General features: G+C 46.8%; 1 protein-coding gene across 10 annotated transcripts in view; it reads right to left on the bottom strand.

Moving 5' to 3' along the window:
* Positions 1-3,252, bottom strand: part of LOC116958494 (uncharacterized) — a 56,766-nt gene extending 53,514 nt beyond the window's left edge. For 3 of the 10 annotated variants that reach the window (XM_032981100.2, XM_032981107.2, XM_032981108.2), the window contains exon 1: positions 2,702-3,251. In XM_032981100.2, coding sequence (XP_032836991.2) covers positions 2,702-2,756 — 55 coding nt within the window. In that variant the 5' untranslated portion in view covers positions 2,757-3,251. Of the gene's footprint in view, positions 1-2,701 lie in introns of all 10 variants that reach the window. The other 7 variants (XM_032981101.2, XM_032981110.2, XM_032981111.2 and 4 more) reach the window with 4 other exon arrangements.
* Between the last annotated feature and the right edge of the window lie 19,444 nt (positions 3,253-22,696).

Here is a 22,696-nt window from a genome sequence, read left to right as displayed (position 1 = left end):
GAGGACAACTGGGTGAAAGTGTTGTGGTCAGATGAGACCAAAAGAGCTCTTTGGCATCAACTTAACTCGCCGTGTTTGGACGAAGAGGAATGCTGCCTATGACCCCAAGAACACCATCCCAACCATCAAACATGGAGGTGGAAACATTACGCTTTGGGGGTGTTTTTCTGCTAAGGGGACAGGACAACTTCACCGCATCCAAGGGACGATGGACGAGGCCATGTACCGTCAAATCTTGGGTGAGAACCTCCTTCCCTCAGCCAGGACATTGAAAATGGGTTGTGGATGGGTATTCCAGCATGACAATGACCCAAAACACACGGCCAAGGCAACAAAGGAGTGGCTCAAGAAGAAGCACATTAAGGTCCTGGAGTGGCCTAGCCAGTCTCCAGACCTTAATCCTATAGAAAATATGTGGAGGGAGCTGAAGGTTCAAGTTGCCAAACGTCAGCCTCGAAACCTTAATGACTTGGAGAAGATCTGCAAAGAGGAGTGGGACAAAATCCCTCCTGAGATGTGTGAAAACCTGCTGGCCAACTACAAGAAACATCTGACCTCTGTGATTGCCAACAAGGGTTTTGCCACCAAGTACTAAGTAATGTTTTGCAGAGGGGTCAAATACGTATTTCCCTCATTAAAATGCAAATCAATTCATAACATTTTTGACATGCGTTTTTCTGGATTTTTTTGTTGTTATTCTGTCTCTCACTGTTCAAATAAACCTACCATTAAAGTTATAGACTGATCATTTCTTTGTCAGTGGGCAAACATACAAAATCAACAGGGGATCAAATACTTTTTTTTCCCTCACTGTATCGTAGTAGTAGTGGTATACTATAGTAGTGTAGTATAGTAATACTGTACAAGTATAGAATAGTAAAAGTGTAGTCGTATAATAGTGTACTAGTATAGTGTAGTAGGATAGTAGTAGTGTACTAGTATAGTATTCGTGTATAAGTAAAGTAGTAGTGTACCAGTGTAGTAGCATAGTGGGATAGTAGTAGTGTAGTAGTATACTAGTGTAATAGTAGCGTAGTCGTAGTATACTAGTATAGTAGTGTAGTACGAGTAGAGTAGTAGTGTAGTAGTGTACTAGTAGTATAGTAGTGTGCTAGTAGTATAGTAATAGTGTACTAGTAGTATAGTAGTAGTGTACTAGTAGTATAGTGGTAGTGTACTAGTAGTGTAGCGGTAGTGTACTAGTAATGTAGTAGTAATGTACTAGTAGTATAGTAGTAGTGTACTAGTAGTGTAGTAGTAGTGTACTAGTAGTAATGTACTAGTAGTGTAGTAGTAGTGTACTAGTAGTATATTAGTATAGTGGTACTGTACTAGTAGTATAGTAGTAGTATATTAGTATAGTAGTGGTAGTGTACTAGTAGTATATTAGTATAGTAGTAGTACATTAGTACAATATTAATAGTATAGTGGTAGTGTACTAGAAGTATATTAATAATATATTAGTACTATACTAGTAGGATATTAGTGGTTGTGTACTAGTAGTATAGTAGTAGTATAGTAGTATATTAGTACTATATTAATAGTAGAGTGGTAGTGTACTAGTAGTATAATAATAGTATACTAGTACTATACTAGTAGTATATTAGTGGTAGTGTACTAGTAGTATAGTAGTATATTAGTGCTATATTAATAGTATAGTGGTAGTGTACTAGTAGTATATTAATAGCATATTAGTACTATATTAGTGGTATATTAGTACTGTATTAGTACTATACTAGTAGTATATTAGTGGTAGTGTACTAGTAGTATAGTAGTATATTAGTACTATATTAATAGTATAGTGATAGTGTACTCGTAGGATATTAATAGTATATTAGTATATTATACTAGTAGTATATTAGTGGTATATTAGTACTATATTAGTACTATACTAGTAGTATATTAGTGGTAGTGTACTAGTAGTATAGTAGTATATTAGGGCTATATTAGTATAGTGGTAGTGTACTAGTACTATATTAGTACTATATTAGTACTATCCTAGTAGTATATTAGTGGTATATTAGTACTATATTAGTACTATACCAGTAGTATATTAGTGGTAGTGTACTAGTAGTAGACTAGTATATTAGTGCTATATTAGTATAGTGGTAGTGTACTAGTACTATATTAGTACTATACTAGTAGTATATTAGTAATATATTAGTACTATATTAGTACTATACTAGTAGTATATTAGTACCATATTAGTACTATATTAGTACTACACTAGTGGTATATTAGTGGTAGTGTACTAGTACTATATTAGTACTATATTAGTAGTATATTAGTGGTATATTAGTACTATATTAGTACTATATTAGTACTCTACTAGTAGTATATTAGTACCATATTAGTACTATATTAGTACTATACTAGTAGTATATTAGTGGTAGTGTACTAGTAGTATAGTAGTATATTAGTGCTATATTAGTATAGTGGTAGTGTACTAGTACTATATTAGTACTATACTAGTACTATACTAGTAGTATATTAGTACTATATTAGTACTATACTAGTACTATACTAGTAGTATATTAGTGGTAGTGTACTAGTAGTATAGTAGTAGTATATTAGTACTATCCTAGTAGTATATTAGTACTATACTAGTACTATATTAGTATATTATACTAGTAGTATATTAGTACTATACTAGTACTATATTAGTACTGTACTAGTAGTATATTAGTGGTAGTCTACTCACTGTTATTTGTTGACCGCCGTGGCCCGAGTCTCCCCTTGGCGCTCGGGGACGGCATCGGAGGCAGCGCCCTGAGCGCCGATTCGCGACCTAGGGACCGCGGCGAACAGCGCCGAGCTCCGATTCGACACTTAGGGACCGCGGCGAACAGCGTCGCGGTCACAATCCGCTACCAGCAGACGACTCGCACGTTCACAACCACAGCTCTCGCCCTTCTAATGCGATGGACGCGCCTGTTTGCTTCGTGAGCAAAGCGCTGTGAGATTCCCGTCTTGCACAGCTGCATGGTAGACAATAACAGACAATAACATCAGACAATAACATCAGACAATAACATCAAACAATAACATCAAACAATAACATCAGACAATAACAGACAATAACATCAGACAATAACATCAAACAATAACATCAGACAATAACATCAGACAGTAACATCAAACAATAACATCAGACAATAACATCAAACAACATCAGACAATAACATCAGACAATAACATCAAACAATAACATCAGACAATAACATCAGACAATAACGTCAAACAATAACAGACAATAACATCAGACAACATCAAACAATAACATCAGAAAATAACATCAGACAATAACATCAGACAATAACATCAGACAATAACATCAGACAATAACATCAAGACAATAACATCAGACAATAACAAACAATAACATCAGACAATAACAGACAATAACATCAGACAATAACATCAAACAATAACATCAGACAATAACATCAGACAATAACATCAAACAATAACATCAGACAATAACATCAGACAATAACATCAAACAATAACATCAGACAATAACATCAAACAATAACATCAGACAATAACATCAGACAATAACATCAGACAATAACGTCAAACAATAACAGACAATAACATCAGACAACATCAAACAATAACATCAGAAAATAACATCAAACAATAACATCAGACAATAACATCAGACAATAACATCAAGACAATAACATCAGACAATAACATCAGACAATAACGTCAAACAATATCAGACAATAACATCAGACAATAACATCAGACAATAACATCAAGACAATAACATCAGACAATAACATCAGACAATAACATCAAACAATATCAGACAATACCATCAGACAACACCACACAAACCCCCGCGCCTCCTGCATCACAGGCGATGAAGCTAACACAACACCCACCCTGGCGCCCGTTACATAAATAATCAAGTATACAAGTTAAAATTGCATAAGTACATCACGCTTGGGAAAGGCAGTAATACAACAGCAATAAGAGTCCCAGCCCACACCAAGACAACAGACAGTCCCTCAATAAAATCGTAAATTTAAATGTAACTATCGATATATTGTTAGGAATCACGTTTGCAAATCACATTTGTAAACGTGACTGTAATCCACCTTCTGCTTCAGAATAATGTTTTAAGGAAGATTTATGATGTTGAGGAAACAAAGTTGTTCCAAAACATTGGTGCTGCAATGGCAAAGTCTTAAGTCACCTATTCCTATTCTTGTTCTTGGGATAGTTGAAAGGCAATTCGATGGACATCTTTGCTTTCTTGAATTTGATGTGGTTTCTAACAAAGATCTCATTGATGAACAGGGCACAACGCATATTTCCTCCTGCATCATTGTGACTTCTACTTAAAATATAAATTTTAACTATGCAGGCGAGGTAATTTTTCATAAACACTGCCACACCTCTTCTCGATTGTCTAATCGTAATATTTTATAGCCTTCAATTTCGTTTCGGCTCGGAGTTATATGTGAGGCAAGCCATGTTTCAAATAAACAAGCTATCCAGGTAAAGATTATTGAATTACATTTTGAATTGTTCAAATTTAGCTATCAGACAAGGCCAAATATGATCAAAATATCCCCCCCCCCCCAATATATTAGCTATAAAATAGATTTCTGTTTATACGATTGTGGTTATGGTTGTACTTTACTAATCCCTTATCTCTGCCATTACATATGTAGTGTTCAATTTCACTCGGACAACTTTTGACTTTCTTCGAACACCGCTTTATTTACAACTCTCCGCATGTCCTCCACATTCCACAATATCCAGGTCGCCACGGCTCGCTCGCCATGATCACTCGACTCGCTCGCCACCTTTGTCTCTCCACTCCCCACGATTACTTCGCTTGCTCCGCACTCAGCGACTCCGCACTCAGCAACTCCGCACACAGCGTCTTCGCACACAGCGACTTCGCACACAGCGACTCCGCACTCAGCAACTCCGCACACAGCGTCTTCAGCTCCGCTAGCGCTACGCTCTCTCCACTACTGGCTATTCTCGTCTCCAGCTCCGCTATCGCTACGCTCTCTCCACTGCTAACTACTTCTCTTCTTCAGCTCCGCTATCGTTACGCTCTCCCTACTGCTAGCGGCTCTCTTCTTCAGCTCCGCTATCGTTACGCTCTCCCTACTGCTAGCTGCTTCTCTTCTTCAGCTTCGCTCCACACTCTGTTTCCAAACTCCATCTCCAACTCTGTCTCCAAACTCTGTTTCCAATTCTGTCTCCAAGCTCTGTTTCCAATTCTGTCTCCAAACTCTCCTCCAGACTCCACGTCTTGCCTCGTCCAGCTCCCAACTCCAACTCTTCACTCCCCTAAGCTCTCCAACTTCAACCCATCTCCAAGCTCAACTCCTTCAACTCAACTCTTCAACTTAACTCCCCCTCTGTTGACTCTGACCCCCGCTCTTATACCCGCTCTCATTACACCCCCAATTAATTAACCCGCGTCCCAAAGGCGCTCTGTGTGACCGTCGCACCTGTTTCTCGCCAGACTTCCAGACGCCTCTCCAGCCCCGGCAACAGCACCAACCAATCACAGCCGTCCACGGCTACCCCAGCTTAATTGCCCCAACATAACCTGCATTGTATTCGCCTTCACTACAGACTGACCCAAGATAACCCGTACTGTCTGTGTGATCATGTAATCACGCTGTTTCCACAACGCACCTTCATACTCCACTACACATACAATGAAACAAGAAAATGTAAAAAGATAAAACAGAGCAATGTAATACAATACACTATTAGACATTATTGTAAAAAAAAAAATTAAAAAGTCCATCCCATGTGTTAGTGAATTGTTAAATATTTTAGGCAGGAAATGGCAGGAAATTCGTTTTAAAATTTAGATTTTTTTTTTCTGGGTTGGGACCCCCAGACCGCCTGGAGGATTTGGGTCCCCCCCAATGTTGACTCCATGGCTATGGCCTTGCTATAAGGCCTCCGATGTGGACATGGACAATGCCAAGATACTGTCTTATTCTTTAGTTCTTTCGGTAAAGTCACGTAAATTATAATAAAAAGAAAGTGAATACAAATAATTTAAAAAAACACTAATGTAGACTGTAGCCTGGTTATTAAGTTTGGTGAGTGTACTGGCAGTCTATAATGTAGACTGTAGCCTGGTTATTAATCTGAGTGAGTGTACTGGCAGTCTATAATGTAGACTGTAGCATGGTTATTAAGTTTGGTGAGTGTACTGACAGTCCATAATGTAGACTGTAGCCTGGTTATTAATCTGAGTAAGTGTACTGACAGTCTATAATGTAGACTGTAGCCTGATTATTAAACTGGGTGAGTGTAATGACAGTCTATAATGTAGACTGTAGCCTGGTTATTAACCTGAGTGTACTGGCAGTATATAATGTAGACTATAGCCTGGTTATGAAACTGAGTGAGTGTACTGGCAGTCTATAATGTAGAATGTAGCCTGGTTATTAAGCTGGGTGAGTGTACTGACAGTCTATAATGTAGACTGTAGCCTGGTTATTAACCTGGGTAAGTGTAATGGCAGTCTATAATGTAGACTGTAGCCTGGTTATTAAGCTGAGTGAGTGTACTGGCAGTCTATAATGTAGACTGTAGCCTGGTTATTAAGCTGGGTGAGTGTACTGGCAGTCTATAATGTAGACTGTAGCCTGGTTATTAACCTGGGTAAGTGTAATGGCAGTCTATAATGTAGACTGTAGCCTGGTTATTAAGCTGCGTAAGTGTACTGGCAGTCTATAATGTAGACTGTAGCCTGGTTATTAAGCTGGGTGAGTGTACTGGCAGTCTATAATATAGACTGTAGCCTGGTTAAGCTGGGTGAGTGTACTGACAGTCTATAATGTAGACTGTAGCCTGGTTATTAAGTTTGGTGAGTGTACTGCAGTTTCGATCACAACACAAGCGATCGTCTTCAGGAGAAAAGAGGGGGAAGGTCACCGCAGGTTACCGTTTATAAAGGATTCAGAATTGGGCGTGGCACAACAAAATATAAAAGATCCTGTCTGTTTTTTTTAATCTATTGAGTTAAAGGTGATGAAACATGTGGCAGTAATAGGACTAGGATTAGTTTCAACACCTAACCTAGTCAACCATATTAATATTAATTTATTTATAATGTAGTGTGTAATAGAGTGCTGCCCAAAATGGCGTTTTTTACTTGTAGTGAGGCATGTCAATGAGTAATCTGTAAGCTACGGGTGACTGGTGAAGACCGTATAAAATAAAAAATATCATGACCATCTAGAATATTGTAGATTTGATGAAAAAAATGAACAGAATATGGGAGGTGCCATTGAGAAAGTCTCGGGGTGTGCTGTGTGTGATGGATGAGGTGACAGTTTGATGGGTTGAGTGACAATAGGATAAACACACAGAGCAGAGTTAGTGGTTAGGAGATGAGCAGCAATCCGCTCCACTGGTTCCAGACAGCCCAGCCGCAGCACCAAGACCAGCCAGGGGAGGAGGGCCTCTCTTGAGCAGGAGCCCACCTTGAATGACATGGCCACTGCATGGGGGTCTTCATAGAGCGAACTCCCAGAGCAGTGGCTAAGGCAGCCAAGCAGCTGGGGGGCACGCGGTGCTGGAGACGCGTGGCACGGAGCTGAGTTCCGATCTCCTCTTTAAGAAGTGGAACTCGGCTCCCTGGATCAGGTGGCATGGAGCGCCGCTCTGCGTCGATGAATACCACGCCAAGGATTTTCTGGCGATGCCAAGGGGGCTCTGCACAATGGAACACACAGAACACTACACACTGCACCACGCACATCAAAATTGCATCACGGACTGCAATATTTATCAAACACTACTGCGCACTATAGCATACCACATGTTATACTTTACCCATCTAGCCACTACATCACTGTACAATACTCTTAATTTAACGACACCCACTATAAACATGCACACAAACGCACATACAAAAACAGATACATACACGGATAAATACGAACACACAAAATACGAATGCTAAATGACTAACAAAAAACTGTAAAGATTCTGACATCGAAGGACATTTGCAACATCAGCACACGTTTGCAGTCAACTGTCAATCCTAATGATATTACCACTCTTGTGGATGACCGTCTGGCACGCAGCGGGTCAACATTCGAAATACTCGTAGATGAGGGCATAGAATTTAGGGGCTTATTTGTTTTCAAGACGTATCCATGAAGAGTGTACGGGACATGCGGTCATTGGAGGCAGGGGAGGCAGAGCCTCACCTGTCATTCTCCAATAAAAAATAGCTGTTACAAAAAGTAAAAAATAATAAAATGAAAATTAAGATTTTTCCACTGATCTGTGTTATAAATGTCATTTCTGTATGATTACAATCATGGCAGAGAGATAGTAACGGTCACGCGCTTGTTGCCCGAGCACCATCCAGTGTCTGAGGGGTTGCGCAATCAGAGGGGAGGCTGAGCGCGTCACTGCCTCATCTCTCTTCTCTCCCTGTATTTTCAGCGGAGCTCCACAAATTTGGCGATTTTGACAATACAAATGATTGGAATCATACAGAAATGACATAACTCAGATCAGAGTTATCCCACACACTCCCCACGTACACCACCACTAATGCCGAGGTGGCTGCGTGCACGCACGGGCCCGTGCAGGCGAACGTTGCCCACCACGGCTAGCGCTAAAAATAGCCATATGAATATGCACGCGCCCCTCCCCCCTCCTCGTGGCTATGCCCTAATCCGCGTGCCCGCAATGCTAAGGTAAACTGAAAAGATATGCACACCTACCCTCCGGTGGATCAGCCTTAATCCGCCGTGCAACAGATGCTACACGAAAAGAAGGAGATGACCTGCGGCAGGACCCTGGGTGCATTTCACGCTGTTCAGGATATTTCCACTGTGTAAACGCGCTGCGTAAAGCGCGCTGTGCAAACACGCGCGCGAGGGGTCGCGGTCGTCGAGATGGTAATCTATGCGCAAACGGCAGGGAGTGTATTTAGCGCACCCTGACACCCACTTTAATCACTCACGCAGCACAGCAGGTGCGCGTTTTCTACACACTCGAACGAAAACAATGACGGTCGTATAGATGGTAATAGATGCACACCTCACACACCAACCCCACACCCCGCCCCGAACGTAGTCGCTCCACTCAAAAATCACAGACACCACACGCCGAAGTTCATCCACACACACAGAAATCACACTACACCGATCTTATGAACTGAAGTTTATTCATGACGAGTCTAAAGAAAGCCCTGTGCGGCCTGGAATAAATATTCTGCGAGCAGCGCCTAACCTATCCCTATTCAATCCCTGGATGTACCCCCACTCTACTTGTCACCTCGCAGATGCACTCAGGGTGTCCCACGGACGATGTGGGAGTCAGAGGGACGAGGATCCGAGAGGTCTCTGCCTGGGATCGAGTTGTAGCAGCACTCGCTAGCTTCTCTCGGACGTTGCAAGCGGCTGGGAGTCGGACCGGGCAACTGAACGGCTGGAGGAGAACCCCTTAACGTTTTTCTGCCCTCTCCTTTTATGCCCTCGGAATCCAAAGATCCAGGGTCACGTGTTGTTATCCTGCACGGCAATCAGGCACCTACCTTTCGATTTTAAACCGATGCCCTGCCCCTACCTGGAGCGTTGCTTTCCCATTACGCCTCGATCCATTGTCTACACACCCGTCCTCCCCACCCCGGACTAAACCGGTTTGATCGGGGTGGCCATCCCGCGGAATACACATCTGCAGTGGGTCCAGGAATTTCCCTCCCACCTCCTTGTCTGTGCTGCCCGCGTAATATTTCCGCCCACCTGCCCCTTCCCCGTGCTGTGAGTGTCTCATTGCGGTTAGCCCGGTGAGCTTCGTCGTGCCCATACAATTTTAAGTCAATTTACGGGGGCCAAAATGTAATTTGTCCTGGGGGGTCGGCCAATCTCCTGGCACTGGGAAACCGTGGGACATCCCCGCTAGGAGCCCCTCGGGTAAAAACGAGACGCTACATGGGTGCTTGTGTTTAGTGGGGGTGTGTGTGCGTTCGTGTGGAGTAGTAACTGCACACATTGGGGTGGGGTGGGAGGAGATGCGTGCTTTGGCGCCGTGATCAGCGTCATAATAAATTGCGAAAAAATGTGATTGTATTATATATTCTAAGCTCTTTTGGTAAAGTCACGTTGAAGAGAAACAATAAAATAATAAAATATATATAAAACAATACAATTCTCACGACGTTTCGACCATAACACAAACGGTCGTCATCAGGTGTGTCATTTTGCATTAATTTATTTATTTTAAAACGGTGTATTTATTTATAAAAAACGTCAGCGCCATGCGCAGCGATTTGGCAGTTTATTTAGAAGAACTAGTAAATCTATGTTCTGAAAAGAGGAGGGGGGAGACGAAAAATTAATGTATGCTGTCTGAAAGCCACTGTAAGCGTGAACAATCAATTAAGACCTGAAATGGTTAATCAAATCTTTCCAATGATTGCTAAGCCAGAATCCATCTTCTCGGTTGAAATTGTCTCTGTGCTTGTATATGTGGTTAGCCTCATGAACGAATCTCTCATGGTAGCCACATGGCTTACAAAGAACCTCTGTCTTGGAAAAGTCAATGTCATGTGAGCCTACTAAATAATAATAATGATTTCGATTTAAAGCTTTCGTGACTGCAATGATTCATCTTCTTTGGTTCTTTCGGTAAAGTCACGTAGAATGATAATAAAATAATAAATTGATAAAATAAAATAACACAATAATATTCTCACGACGTTTTGGCCACAACACCTACCAGACAGTCTCGCCCCCTTCACCTGATGAAGGCCGCTTGTGTTGTGGCCGAAACGTCGTGAGAATATTATTGTGTTATTTTATTTTATCAATTTATTATTTTATTATCATTCTACGTGACTTTACCGAAAGAACCAAAGAAGAATAATAATGATCTGCTACGGCCGAGGTGTTGGTCCTACCGTGTTTAAGGTCTGCTTTGTGTTCACGAATGCGGTCCGAGACATGGCATTTGGTTTCTCCAATGTAACTACGACCACAGAGGCAACTTAGTTTGTAGAAACCAGGGTACTGTATGTCCGGAATCACATCTTTTACAGATGGAACCAGATCACGGATTTTATGTAATGTGTTGAAACGGACCTGGATCTTGTGTTTATTCAAGATTTTGGAGATCTTTTTTGTGATCCCTGCAATGTAGGGTAAAGTGATGGTTTTGAAAGGCTCCTCAAGAGGGTCCTTCTTCATGGTTTGAGTGATAGCTTTGCGGATTGTATAGTCGGAGTAACCATTAGCCTTATGAGCTTGGTGTACGTGCTTGAGTTCACTGCCTATGTGTTCCTGGTCGGATATGCATTGGGCTCTATGGTACAGAGTCTTGATGAGAGGATTCTTCTGTGATGGATGGTGGTGGGAATCCGGTTTCAGAAAAGCATCCGTATGGGTAGCTTTCCTGTAGACAGAGTGGCTCATTGAACCATCAGGTCTCTTTTTTATTAGGACATCCAAAAAAGGTAGCTTGCCATCTTTTTCGACTTCCATGGTAAATCTGATGGCTGGGTGTATGGAATTGATGTGGTCGAAGAATTGGTCTAGAGCATGCCGGCCATGTGGCCAGATGACAAAAGTGTCATCCACGTACCTCTTCCATAAGGTTGGGCGCAGAGTGGCAGTCTGGATGGCTTCAATCTCAAATTTCTCCATGAAAATGTTAGCTATAACCGGAGATAGGGGGGAGCCCATTGGGGTGCCCTCAGTTTGTTTGTAGAAAGTTCCATTCCAAGTGAAGTATGTATTGGTTAAACAGTGTCTCACCTGGGGGGGTACCTCAGTGTTTAGTCGTTGATGAACCAAGTCTTCAATGATTGTGATGGTGTCAGGTACAGGAACCTTGGTGAATAAGGAAACTACATCAAAACTGACAAGCAGGTCGTCTGGGGACAGGGAAATACCCTTGATTGTCGATACCAGGTGAGTAGAATTTTGTACCGCAGAGGTGGTTTTTCCAGTGAAAGGACGCAGGATTTCAGACGAAAAACGAGCCAGTTTGTAGGTGGGGGAGTTGATAGTAGAGACGATGGGACGAAGGGGTGTATCTACTTTATGTATTTTTGGTAAGCTGTATAATCTTGGTGGCCTGGCAGCAGAAGGTTTCAACGAAAATCTTTTAGAATGATCAATTAATGTGGTTGAATCACAAATTATTTTGTTGGTTTGTGTGATGAGGCTGTTGGTGGGATCTCTTTTTATTTTTGTATAACTACCATCGTCGAGTAATTCTTTAATTTTGTTGTTGTATTCTATTTTATCCATGATGACAGTATCATTGCCCTTGTCAGCTGAGAGGACTAAAATGTCATCCCTCTTTTTTAATTTATATAATTCAAAACGCTCATCTTTGCTGAGGTTGCTAGCTGGCATCTTAGCGTTTTTGAGGGTTGCAGCGATTTCAGATTTTGCTACGTCTGCAGCGATGTGACCCAGGCCCCTGAGAGCAACGTCTACTTCAGCAATTATATTATTAACTGGTATGTGTTTAGGTGTGACTGCAAAATTTAGACTTTTAGCTAAAACGGATTTCAGACCATCGGAAATAGAACTGTTACTGCGATTAATTACGACTTTGTTAACGTCTAACTTTTTGGTGTGTGGGTCCGGTCTTTTGTTGAGGGGGAGGTTAAATTTGGAAATCAGGTTGTCCTTACATTTGGTCGACATAGTAGCAGCTGAAGAGGCAGTCATATTGTCTACATGTTCCCAATCCGATGTGGACATTGTTGCCGTCAATGATAAGTGTGATTTGTAAAGTGTCTTGTCTAACTGATCTAGTTCAGTGCGTATAAGTCTGATTTTTTCTGAGATAAGAGCTAAGGTAGTTTTGGTGCTGCCCTGGGTCTCAGGGGTTAATTTCACCACGTTGGTCCTTTGTTGGTGAAGGCTAATTGGCCCTGGCAATGCAACACATTGTGCTGCACTGCCCCACCACGGGGCCCTGCCTTGGCCTTGTACAGGCAGTGAGCAAGTTGGTCGCCCATCCTTGTGCTGTACACTCAGCCCTGCTCGGCTGATTTGGTCATGTTCCCAGTAACACTAGTCCACATACTTGACACGTGGCTCAAACGCTGTATGTGTAGTGTTTTTTATAATTACATTTTGTGCTCCTGCTTTTGCTTGAGATTGCCACCTGCCCTGGGCAGAGCCAGAACTACCCGTGCACCTCCATGCAGGGAATCCCGAGTGTAGACGTGTTCGCACACAGTGGTTGTTGCTACGACCCTGCTCTACGCCTCTGCTTATACAGTGAAGCTGGTACGGAGCTGGCTTGTTGCTGAATAGGTAGGGAGTTGAGACACACCCATGCAGAACACGGGGAGAACATATAAAATCATAAGAGGTTCCATAATTGACTACCTAACTAGGCTCTTCTTGCTGACGTACTATGTTACCACAGTGGCATTCTGCTGCTCTATTCCCAAGAGTCCCAGTGAGCTCAATGTTCCCACTGTGTTATTGCCTGGATCTTTCAGTGCCTGGTTCCCTGAACGTCTTACTGCACCGGCGGCTACGTGGGGCTTCTCTTGTGATTCGCCGGACTCTCCCACACCCTCCCACCATGCTCCACCCAGTGTGCACCACAGATGGGCGCTTTGTGGTACCTGTGTCTCGGAATCTGACGTCTCCGCCGCTGGACCTGAGCACCGTGCACCTGACTGGCGGTAACGGTGCGCAGTGCAGCCCCGTGCTGGTGTCTGCAGACCTTGCAGTCTTTGATGTACCCATGGCAGCGTGTGGTGCCACTGTACAGGTGTAGTGGGTTCACGGGAAACGGAGACGGTGGATTAGAGGCAGCACTGTTAATTTAACTTAACAAGGATTACACTGGAAGGGGGAACGGCCCCTTCACCCGTATACACACTGGGACACCCCCTAGGCTATCTAGCCTAACTCCTGTGCTCCCAGTTCCTCCAGCTACAGGCGGTAGATGAGGCTATCTGAACTGGCCCTGGTCAAGTACAGATCACGGCACCCCACCAACCAGACTGACCCTTAAAAGGGCTCCGGCTCTGCGGCTCTGGGGCCGCACCACTGGCTTACCCTGCCGGCCCTTAAAAGGACTGCGGTCAGGGAAGTCCCAGGGCCTATCTAGCCGGCCTTCCTTCTTCACTGGTTCTTCATTCTTGGCCCCAACACACTGCCCCGAGCTCTCTGGCTCCCCGCCCTTTATACCCATACACCACTGAGGGCGGGGCTATAGCGGACGTGGTTGTAGCCACCAAGGTGTGTCTGTGTGTCACCTTCCCACACTGTGTGTTACCTTACCACAACACCCCTACATCACCCCCTCCTGTACAGCCTGCAGCCGTCCCGGCTGCAACAATATTGAACAATAACAACGCAACAAAACCCCAAACCGTGTGTGCCTCATAACAACCCAACTCCCCAATAAATAACCCAACCCACCCATACAAAGATACACTATATACAGCATATACATTTCCACCCCCCCCCCCCCCCCCGCATTCAACCTGAGCCACCCGTTAGCGCAGCAAAAGGAGACGTAACAGGTGAGTAGAACAGTGTGAACAGAACAAGTGCAACCAGAAGGCAACATTACAAAAACCGGCGCGTTTTGGCGAGAGTCCGTTTTGCGGGGCCATTGTAGGAGGGAGAATCGGTTGGGCTGGCAGTGGGTGCTGTCCGTTCGGGTGCGCCACCCTCCGGCATCCCGGGAGGACAAACCCCGTCCCCGCCGGGTGGCGCAGGCAGCTGGGAGGCCGTCATTCTCGAGGCACCTGAAGATGGAACAGTTAGTGGCATATCAAGGGCAGGCGGCGAAGTCGCCATCCGGGAGTCAGCGGACACATCACATGCTTGGCCTGTGTAATGTGGTGGAGGAACGCGCGGTGCCACAAATGGCTTCAGGCGCGATGGGTGTACATGCCAGCGACGTTTCCCCCACTGAATACGAACACACTGTGGCCGCAATTTCCACAGGACCCCTCCATGGCCGCAACAATTTCGCCGAGGTTGCCAACGGTACTTGAGGGCAGTGCAGCCAGGCTCTGTCACCTGGTCTCCACGCATGTGTGCATGACTGGCGCGATCGCAACCTCTCGTTAGCCTTCTGTCGGGAATTAGAGTTTTGGGCGGCTGCCTCTCGCACCTCAGTCAACCTGAGGATATTAAATTTTACATGGTCGGCCAATTTCGATTTTTCGTTTGGTTTGGAGACCCGCAGCTGAGTCTCAATAGGTGGATCAACATCACGACCGTACATTATAAAGAACGGTTAGAATCCGGTCGCCGCGTGAGGAGCCATTCTGTAGGCAGCCAAAACCCCGGGGATCTGAAGGTCCCAATCGGTCTGGGAGTCACACACTTGGTGGCACAACATAGGCGTGAGGGTCCTATGAAGGCGTTCCACCATTCCATCTGTTTGCGGGTGATAGGGGGAAGTACGTTTTTTTTGTACTGAGGAGCGCACACACCTCGTGCAGGACGCCAGAGAAGTCTTTTCCCAAGGTCAGTCAGAAGCCGTTCGGGAGCACCTTTGTCGAGGACATAGCCCTGAACAAAGGCCTCGGCAATGGCTGCTGCTGACTGGTTGGTGAGGGGCCATGCCATAGGCCATCGAGTAAAGTATTCTACGCCAACCAGCAGGTACTTATTACCCCTAGGGGTCGCAGGGAAGGGACCCAATATATCGAGTGCGACGAGTTTGTTAACTCAAGAGACTGTAATAGATTGTATTGGCGGACAGGCGCTCCTCGCTGGTGGCTTCCGTTGGGCACACTGAGTACATGCACCCAGGAGGTCATCCACATCCCTTGCCATGCCCGGCCAGAAGAAATCCAGCTGGAGCATGGCAAGGGTCTTGTGGGTCCCGAGGTGCAACAGTCGCTCGAGAGCAGCCCACACGTCCTTACCCCACAGAGCAGAAGGCACCACCAGCCTGCGACGGCAGGCCTTCCCATCCCAATGCATAAGGAGCCTCTGGTGCAGCCCAAATGAATCAACTCCCGTGACCCCCCTCATGGAATCCCCTGCTCGACAACGCAACGCGAGGAGGGATGCGTACTCCATGTAGAGGCACCCCCATTCCATAAAAGACAATCCCAGCAAGGAGTCTCCACCCCCCTGCTCGATAGGACCCACAGACACAGGGCCCTCGGTGGCGCCAGCAAGAATCGGAACATTTAAAGTGGGGCTATCATCCGGCGGCTTACAATGCCCCGATCCCATGAGATAAGCAAAATCTGAGGCGGGTGGCAGGTGAGACAACGCGTCCGCATTAGTGTGTCGAACACCCTTCCGATATGTGGTTGTGAAATCATAGTCCTGAAGGACCTCGAGCCATCGAGACAATTGCCCTGAAGGCTGTTCCACCCGCAAGGCATATTGCAATGCCGCATGGTCTGTACAGACGGTAAAGTGCCGGCTGTACAGATATGGCCAATATTGTTCTATAAAAAATACAATGGCTAACAGCTCCCGGTGGGTGACGCAGTATCTCTGCTCCGCCGGAGACAAGACCCTACTGCCGTAAGCCATGACGCACTCCACACCACTGACAACCTGTGAGAGCGCACCACCAATACCCGTATTGCTGGCGTCTGTATCGAGCAGGAAGGGTTCGGAAAAATCGGGGTAGCTCAATGGTGGGGCCCCCACGAGAGCGTCGCAAAGGGAACGGCAAACGATCTCCTTGACCTGGCCCCAGTGAAATTTCACTCCCTTTGCCATCAGGGCATGTAAAGGTTTAGCAATGGTCGCGAAGTCCGCAACGAACCACCGGTAATAAGATGCGAACCCAATGAAACTCCTGACCTCAGCCACCGAGGTGGGGGTCGGCCAGGAGCTGACACACTGCGTTTTTGCGGGATCGGTGGATATGCCCGATCAGCTGACGATGTGCCCTAAATACCGCACGGATTCTTGGAGCAAGTGGCACTTCTGTGGTTTGAATTTTAAATTTGCAGCGCACATTTTGAGGAACATGGCACGCAATCTCAAAAGGTGTTCGTCAAACATTTTGCTAAATACAATTACATCATCCAGATAGATCAGACAAACGTCCCATTGTAAGCCAGCCAAAACCAGTTCCATAAGGCGCTGAAATGTCGCCGGAGCGGAGTGTAATCCCATAGGCAACCGGTTAAATTGAAATAGGCCGTGTGGTGTACGGAATGCAGTCTTTAGTCTGGACTCGTCATCCAATGGAAGTTGCCAGAAACCTGACAACAAGTCCAATGTAGAGAAAAATCCTGCTAGAGCATCCAGAGATTCGTCCATTCGGGGGAGTGGATATGCATCGGCCACCGACATTTATTAGGCGACGAATATCCACACAAAATCTCAAAGACCCATCGTGCTTTTTCACAAGCACTATGGGTGCCCCCCACGGACTGGTGGAAGGAGATATAATTTCCGCAGCCAACATGTCGTCCGCAGCTGTTTTAACATGATCCTTTTCGGCAGGGCTCAACCGAAAAGGATTCTGATGTACCGGGGCATTTGCACCCGTATCGATGTGGTGTCGCAGCAAATTCGTGCACCCAATATCATATTTGTGCTTGCTAAAGACGTCAGCGAATTCAATCAAAAGGTTCCATAATCCGGCATGCTCGGAGTCGGATAGATCGTTCATCCCTGAACACAGTGCATCCATCCAACTATCGTCCTCAATGGAACGTGGCCGAGTTGGAGGGTCGGTCCCCACATGTCCCATAACCGTTTCTTCTACGGGTACCGGCGTCGCATGTGAAAGCACGGTCCCCTGGGGAACCACAGCCGGCTGCGCACCGACATTAAGGACCATAATGAACGGGTCATCGCTCCCCTTCACAATCGTTTGAGCGGCCACCAAATCTAGCCCGTTTTCCCAAGCCTTGGAGGGCCCTAACAGAACGCCGTGGCCTGAAACACCCGGCGCGAAAGGTCGATGCAACCAAAGAGGTACGAGAATTTGCGCACCCGGTGGCACCCATACAGTACGAGTGACGAATGGCTGTATCGTCGCGCAGGCCGTCCTTGAGGTGATGGGGGAGGGCAGGAACGTTATACGTCAGCCCGAAGGGAGCTAAATGCATCCCTGGTCAATCAATATTTTAATCGGCATTTTGGCTAAAAAGTGTGTCCCCAACAAGCACGGAACCGCCAGCTAGGATGAGACTAATATTGGCCCAGATAATTTGATATCCCAATGCAAATTTGTGCTCGGATTTGGCCTATCATACCCAACGAACCCCCGTTTGCTGCGTAACATGGAACGTCGACTGGCAGCAAGGGGCGGCTCTGAACGGAGAGGATATTATACATCAAATCCAACACAATTGTCGCCGATGCCCCCGTATTGGACACGCACCTCAACTCTATCGATACGACCCGCAACAACGGATGAACCCGCCAACGCAGCAACAACTCAGTGAGCCAATTCAGACCACTGACCTGGCCCGAGCGCCCTCTCGACCCCGCCGAAAGCCGACGAACCGGTGGCCGTACCACGAGATCCGTACATCGAAGCGCGTGAGGTAGTGACAGGTGCGTGCACAGGCCGAGCATGTGGGGTGCCGTGACTTGCTGGAGTTTGATGTGAAGGATTGAAGGCTGGAGCGCCGTCCGGCCGGGGTCCTGGCGGTCGCTGTCGCGGCGCCCGGCATCCCGAAGCCACGTGGCCCTTGAGGCCACAGTTATAGCAGGTGACGAGTGCACCTGCCGTCTTGGGTTGCTCCTGGTAGCTCGATGTCTTCAGAGTCGGCCTCCCTCCGGATCTCCACTCTGTAGGGCGACCCGCAGCGAAGATCTCCTCGGATGAGGGGATGGTTGACGTCCCAGCACACACCGCAGCTGCACCGTTGGAGACGAGAGGTGGTCGGCGTTGTGACAGCAGATGCGCGTATATGTTCCTTGCTGCCCGCAAGGAACACATGTCCGCATTGTCCGCTGCGATGACAACGATCTGCAGTTCCTGAGCCAGCGCCAGAAGTTTTTCCGTGACCATCGCGTCCACCCCCTCGCAGTCCATGCGCGGGAAAGCTGCTTTTGCAAGCGCCAGGAGAGCCGTGCGGTACGCAAGCGGCGACTCTTTCTGGCCCCTGTGCCACTCGTGGAACAGTTGGCGACAGTCCGATGGCGGCCAATAGACAGTGGCGAGGACTCGGAGCGCCGACTGCAGTGTAGCACGCGCCGACTTGGGAGCCGTGATGATGGTGGCGAGAGCGTCATCGTCCAACATGGCCAGCAAGGCACGCAGCGCCTCGTTGTCCGTCCACCCGGACATCTCCTGATGAGCGAGGAAGCGACGCTCAAAGGCCCCCCAGTCGCCCCCGTGGGACACAAATAATTTTAACACTGGCAAGCGCTGTTGGAACGATGGCTCCGTTTCCAACAGCCGCTGCGCGTTGTTCCCGCCGTTTTCGTCATCACTGGAGGGGATGGGGGTCCCCATCGGCGGTTGCGCCTGCCGATTGGTCCTGGCGGCGAACGTCCATTGGTGATTGGCCCCCGCTGTCCACGTGGTGCTGTGGCCCTCCAATCTCCGTAGTAGACACCGCCATGGCGGCGAATCCAAATTCTGGCGGCTGTGTGCTGGCGGGAACGGCCGTTGACCGGCGTTCTTCGCCATGCCGCATCGGCACCCCCAACCCCGCGCGGTTAATTTATTCCAGCGTGGATGCCGCGGCCGTACAGCAGCTCGGCAAGACGGGAGTGAGCCACCCGTAATCTGTCCCCTAACGGCGGCCACTCCTGCAGCTGCAGCGGCTGTTGGGACGCCTGTGGCATTTCGGGATCGTCGGCAAAGTCCGCTGGCGCTGTCCCAGCAGCCCCAGCAGAGTCGTCTTCCTCCCCAGGTTCTTGCGAGCGATTTGTCCGTCTTGTGTCCATTATAAGACCACTTCTGACTCCAGTTGTAGTGGGTTCATGGGACACGGAGATGGTGGAGTAGAGGCAGCACTGTTTATTTAACTTAACAAGGGTTACACTGGAAGGGGTAATGGCCCCTTCACCCGTATACACGTTGGGACACCCCCTAGGTTATCTAGCCTAACTCCTGTGCTCCCAGTTCTTCCAGCTACAGGCGCTAGAGGAGGCTATCTGATCTGGCCCTGGTCAAGCACAGATCACGGCACCCCACCAACCAGACCGACCCTTAAAAGGGCTCTGGCTCTGAGGCTCTGGGGCCGCACCACTGGCTTACCCTGCCGACCCTTAAAAGGACTGTGGTCAGGGAAGTCCCAGGGTCTATCTAGCCAGTCTTCCTTCACTGGTTCTTCATTCTTGGCCCCAACACACTGCCCCGAGCTCTCTGGCTCCCCGCCCTTTATACCCATACACCACTGAGGGCGGGGCTACAGCGGACGTGGTTGTAGCCACCAAGGTGTGGCTGTGTGTCGCCTTCGCACACTGTGTGTGTTACCTTCCCACAACACCCCTACACAGGTACTGGGCTCCTGGACTCTGCTTTGCCCTGCCCCTATTCTAGCAGTTAAATGGGTGACTTTTGTAACGGTAAACACGAGATGAAACCCAGTGATTAGTTTGCCACACGCATCAATGTTTAGCAATTGATGTAACTTCACCTAAATTGAGAAGCGAGGGCATATGCACTACATGGGAACGTGTGCTGCTGTGCAGTTCCACCGTGGCATTTGCCAAATTGTGCAATCATTGGCGTTGCTCTGGAAAGCCATCTGCTGTCTATGGGATCTGGACGTTGTTTCTGACAGGCGGTCGTTCAACAATCCCAACGCATTCACTCATGGGTGAGTGGCCTGACTCCTGATGCAGTTGTGTACTGACTGCCATATTTCCCATTATCATGGCTTGCACATCTCTTGTTGCTCTTTTTATAGGAGCTGCCTTTAGCAAGAGGTAAAAATCAATTATTCTTGCACGTAAATTATGATTTGGGATTCTGGTTAATGTTGCTTCCATTTGCCGCAGAGATTTAAATATCTGAATACAACACAAATGAAACTAACATGAATAGAGATGTTATTAATATTAACCTAGGAAGACTTCAGTCGCAGGACCCTTAAGAGACCTGTAAAGCTTTTGCAAGAGGGGATGATGCTGATATGTGATCCTTACAGACTGTTTACGCACTTGGAAGCTTAGTTGGTACCGGCTGCTTTAGTTCTTATTGACATTGTACATCACTCTGCGTGACAGCTAAAAATGGTATGATCATGTTGCATGTAAAAGGCCCTGTGGCGTGTCCAGTCAAGTGGGCAGCTCGTGTATGAGGTGCTGTTGGTCTCTGAGCGGGAGCTCTGCATGGATGTAAGCGTCGGGATCACCAAGTCCTCCACATGCAAGTAACCACTGATCCAATTGATCTGCTCGAGAGTTGAGGATGAGTTTTGCAGAACGAGAGCCACAACCTCAAATGGCCACTGTCCCTGTGGCATGAGATTTCTAGCATACGCCTACAGAAAGATGCCCAATTGCTGCGTGGTTTTTGTATTCAATCATTGAATCATCAAATGTAGACCCAGCATGATGTTGGCACACAAGGCCGACTTTTTTTTTCTTTAAATGTCACAGGATTTTTTAAACATTTTTATTGCAACTCTGCGCAAGCCTAGTGCAGTATGCCAAGGGGATACAGCTCATCAGTGGTCTCCTTAGTTTGAACCAATGGTTGTGAATAGCCCGATTGGTGATTATTTGGCCAAAATGGGACCATTAGAGCTTGTCCAACTGTTAGGACCCATTCCCCACCGCTCCATGTGAAAAACTGCACCTTACTACGTCTAGAGCCATTTGAGATGTAATTGAATGGCCAAATCTCGGCCTGAAAATATTTTTTTTGAATATGGACTACTGTGCCCAAGTTCAATGCACAACCCTTTTAGAGTGCATTCCCCTGTAACCGTCATCGCACTGGAACCCGACTCTCCATTTATACCACTAATCCACATGCCTTGTGAACCATGTCCCCACGCTGGCAGACAACTCCTACACCCCACTGTACCCACCCCGCCAGTATCCACTAGTGACGCTGCTGGGGTTGCCACTATGTGCAGGCATTGTTGCTGCACCACTCACCCCACACTGGTGCTCTTCATGGAGGACTGCTGGGCCACACCAACGGTAGATGAGACCCCACGCAGTGGAAGCTTGTGGTGGATGGGTGAGGCTTGGTGATAGTGCTTTCTATATACCCCCCCACCCCGCCCTTCAACAGCAAGGCCTTCAAAGGCAAGCTGTCTCAAAGCATTTTCATCTCTTACAATGACCACATTCATGTCTCATGGTGGCCTCCAGTACTGGCATCACACAATGGAAGTGACGATGAGCTTAGTCCTGGAAATGCTTAACCCCTGGCCTTGCCCCAAGACCAGCATGGGTTGGTTTACGAAAATTGTGCTGCCATCCTGCTTGGGATGTGACATTACTCCTCGAGTTGGTGATCTGAGCAATAACACTGCCACACTTCAGCCTCAAAGCTAGTCGTTTGTACGAGTGTACATGCAGTGATGGTTGCATAGCACAGACTCGCTGCATGGTGGGATTTTGGCATTCCTGCCGTGTGAACACGTCGCCTGTTAATTTGGCCTGGCTTATGTGCGGATTGATTAGAGGTTCATGCTTTCAAGCCTTTGCATGACCAAGTTTAAAGTTAACGCTGATGCTCCCTGTGCATCTGCCATATGCCGTCTCCTTGCTGCAGGGGCAATGTCTTCACAGATTTACCTGCATTGCTGTCATGGTGTGCAGCAGCTCAAGCT

Source organism: Petromyzon marinus, chromosome 79 (assembly GCF_048934315.1).
Source record: "Petromyzon marinus isolate PM22_M1 ecotype Great Lakes invasive population chromosome 79, UKy_Petmar_22M1.pri1.0, whole genome shotgun sequence".
In the NCBI taxonomy this organism is placed as follows: domain Eukaryota; kingdom Metazoa; phylum Chordata; class Hyperoartia; order Petromyzontiformes; family Petromyzontidae; genus Petromyzon; species Petromyzon marinus.
This window is presented reverse-complemented; position numbering and strand designations above follow the sequence as displayed.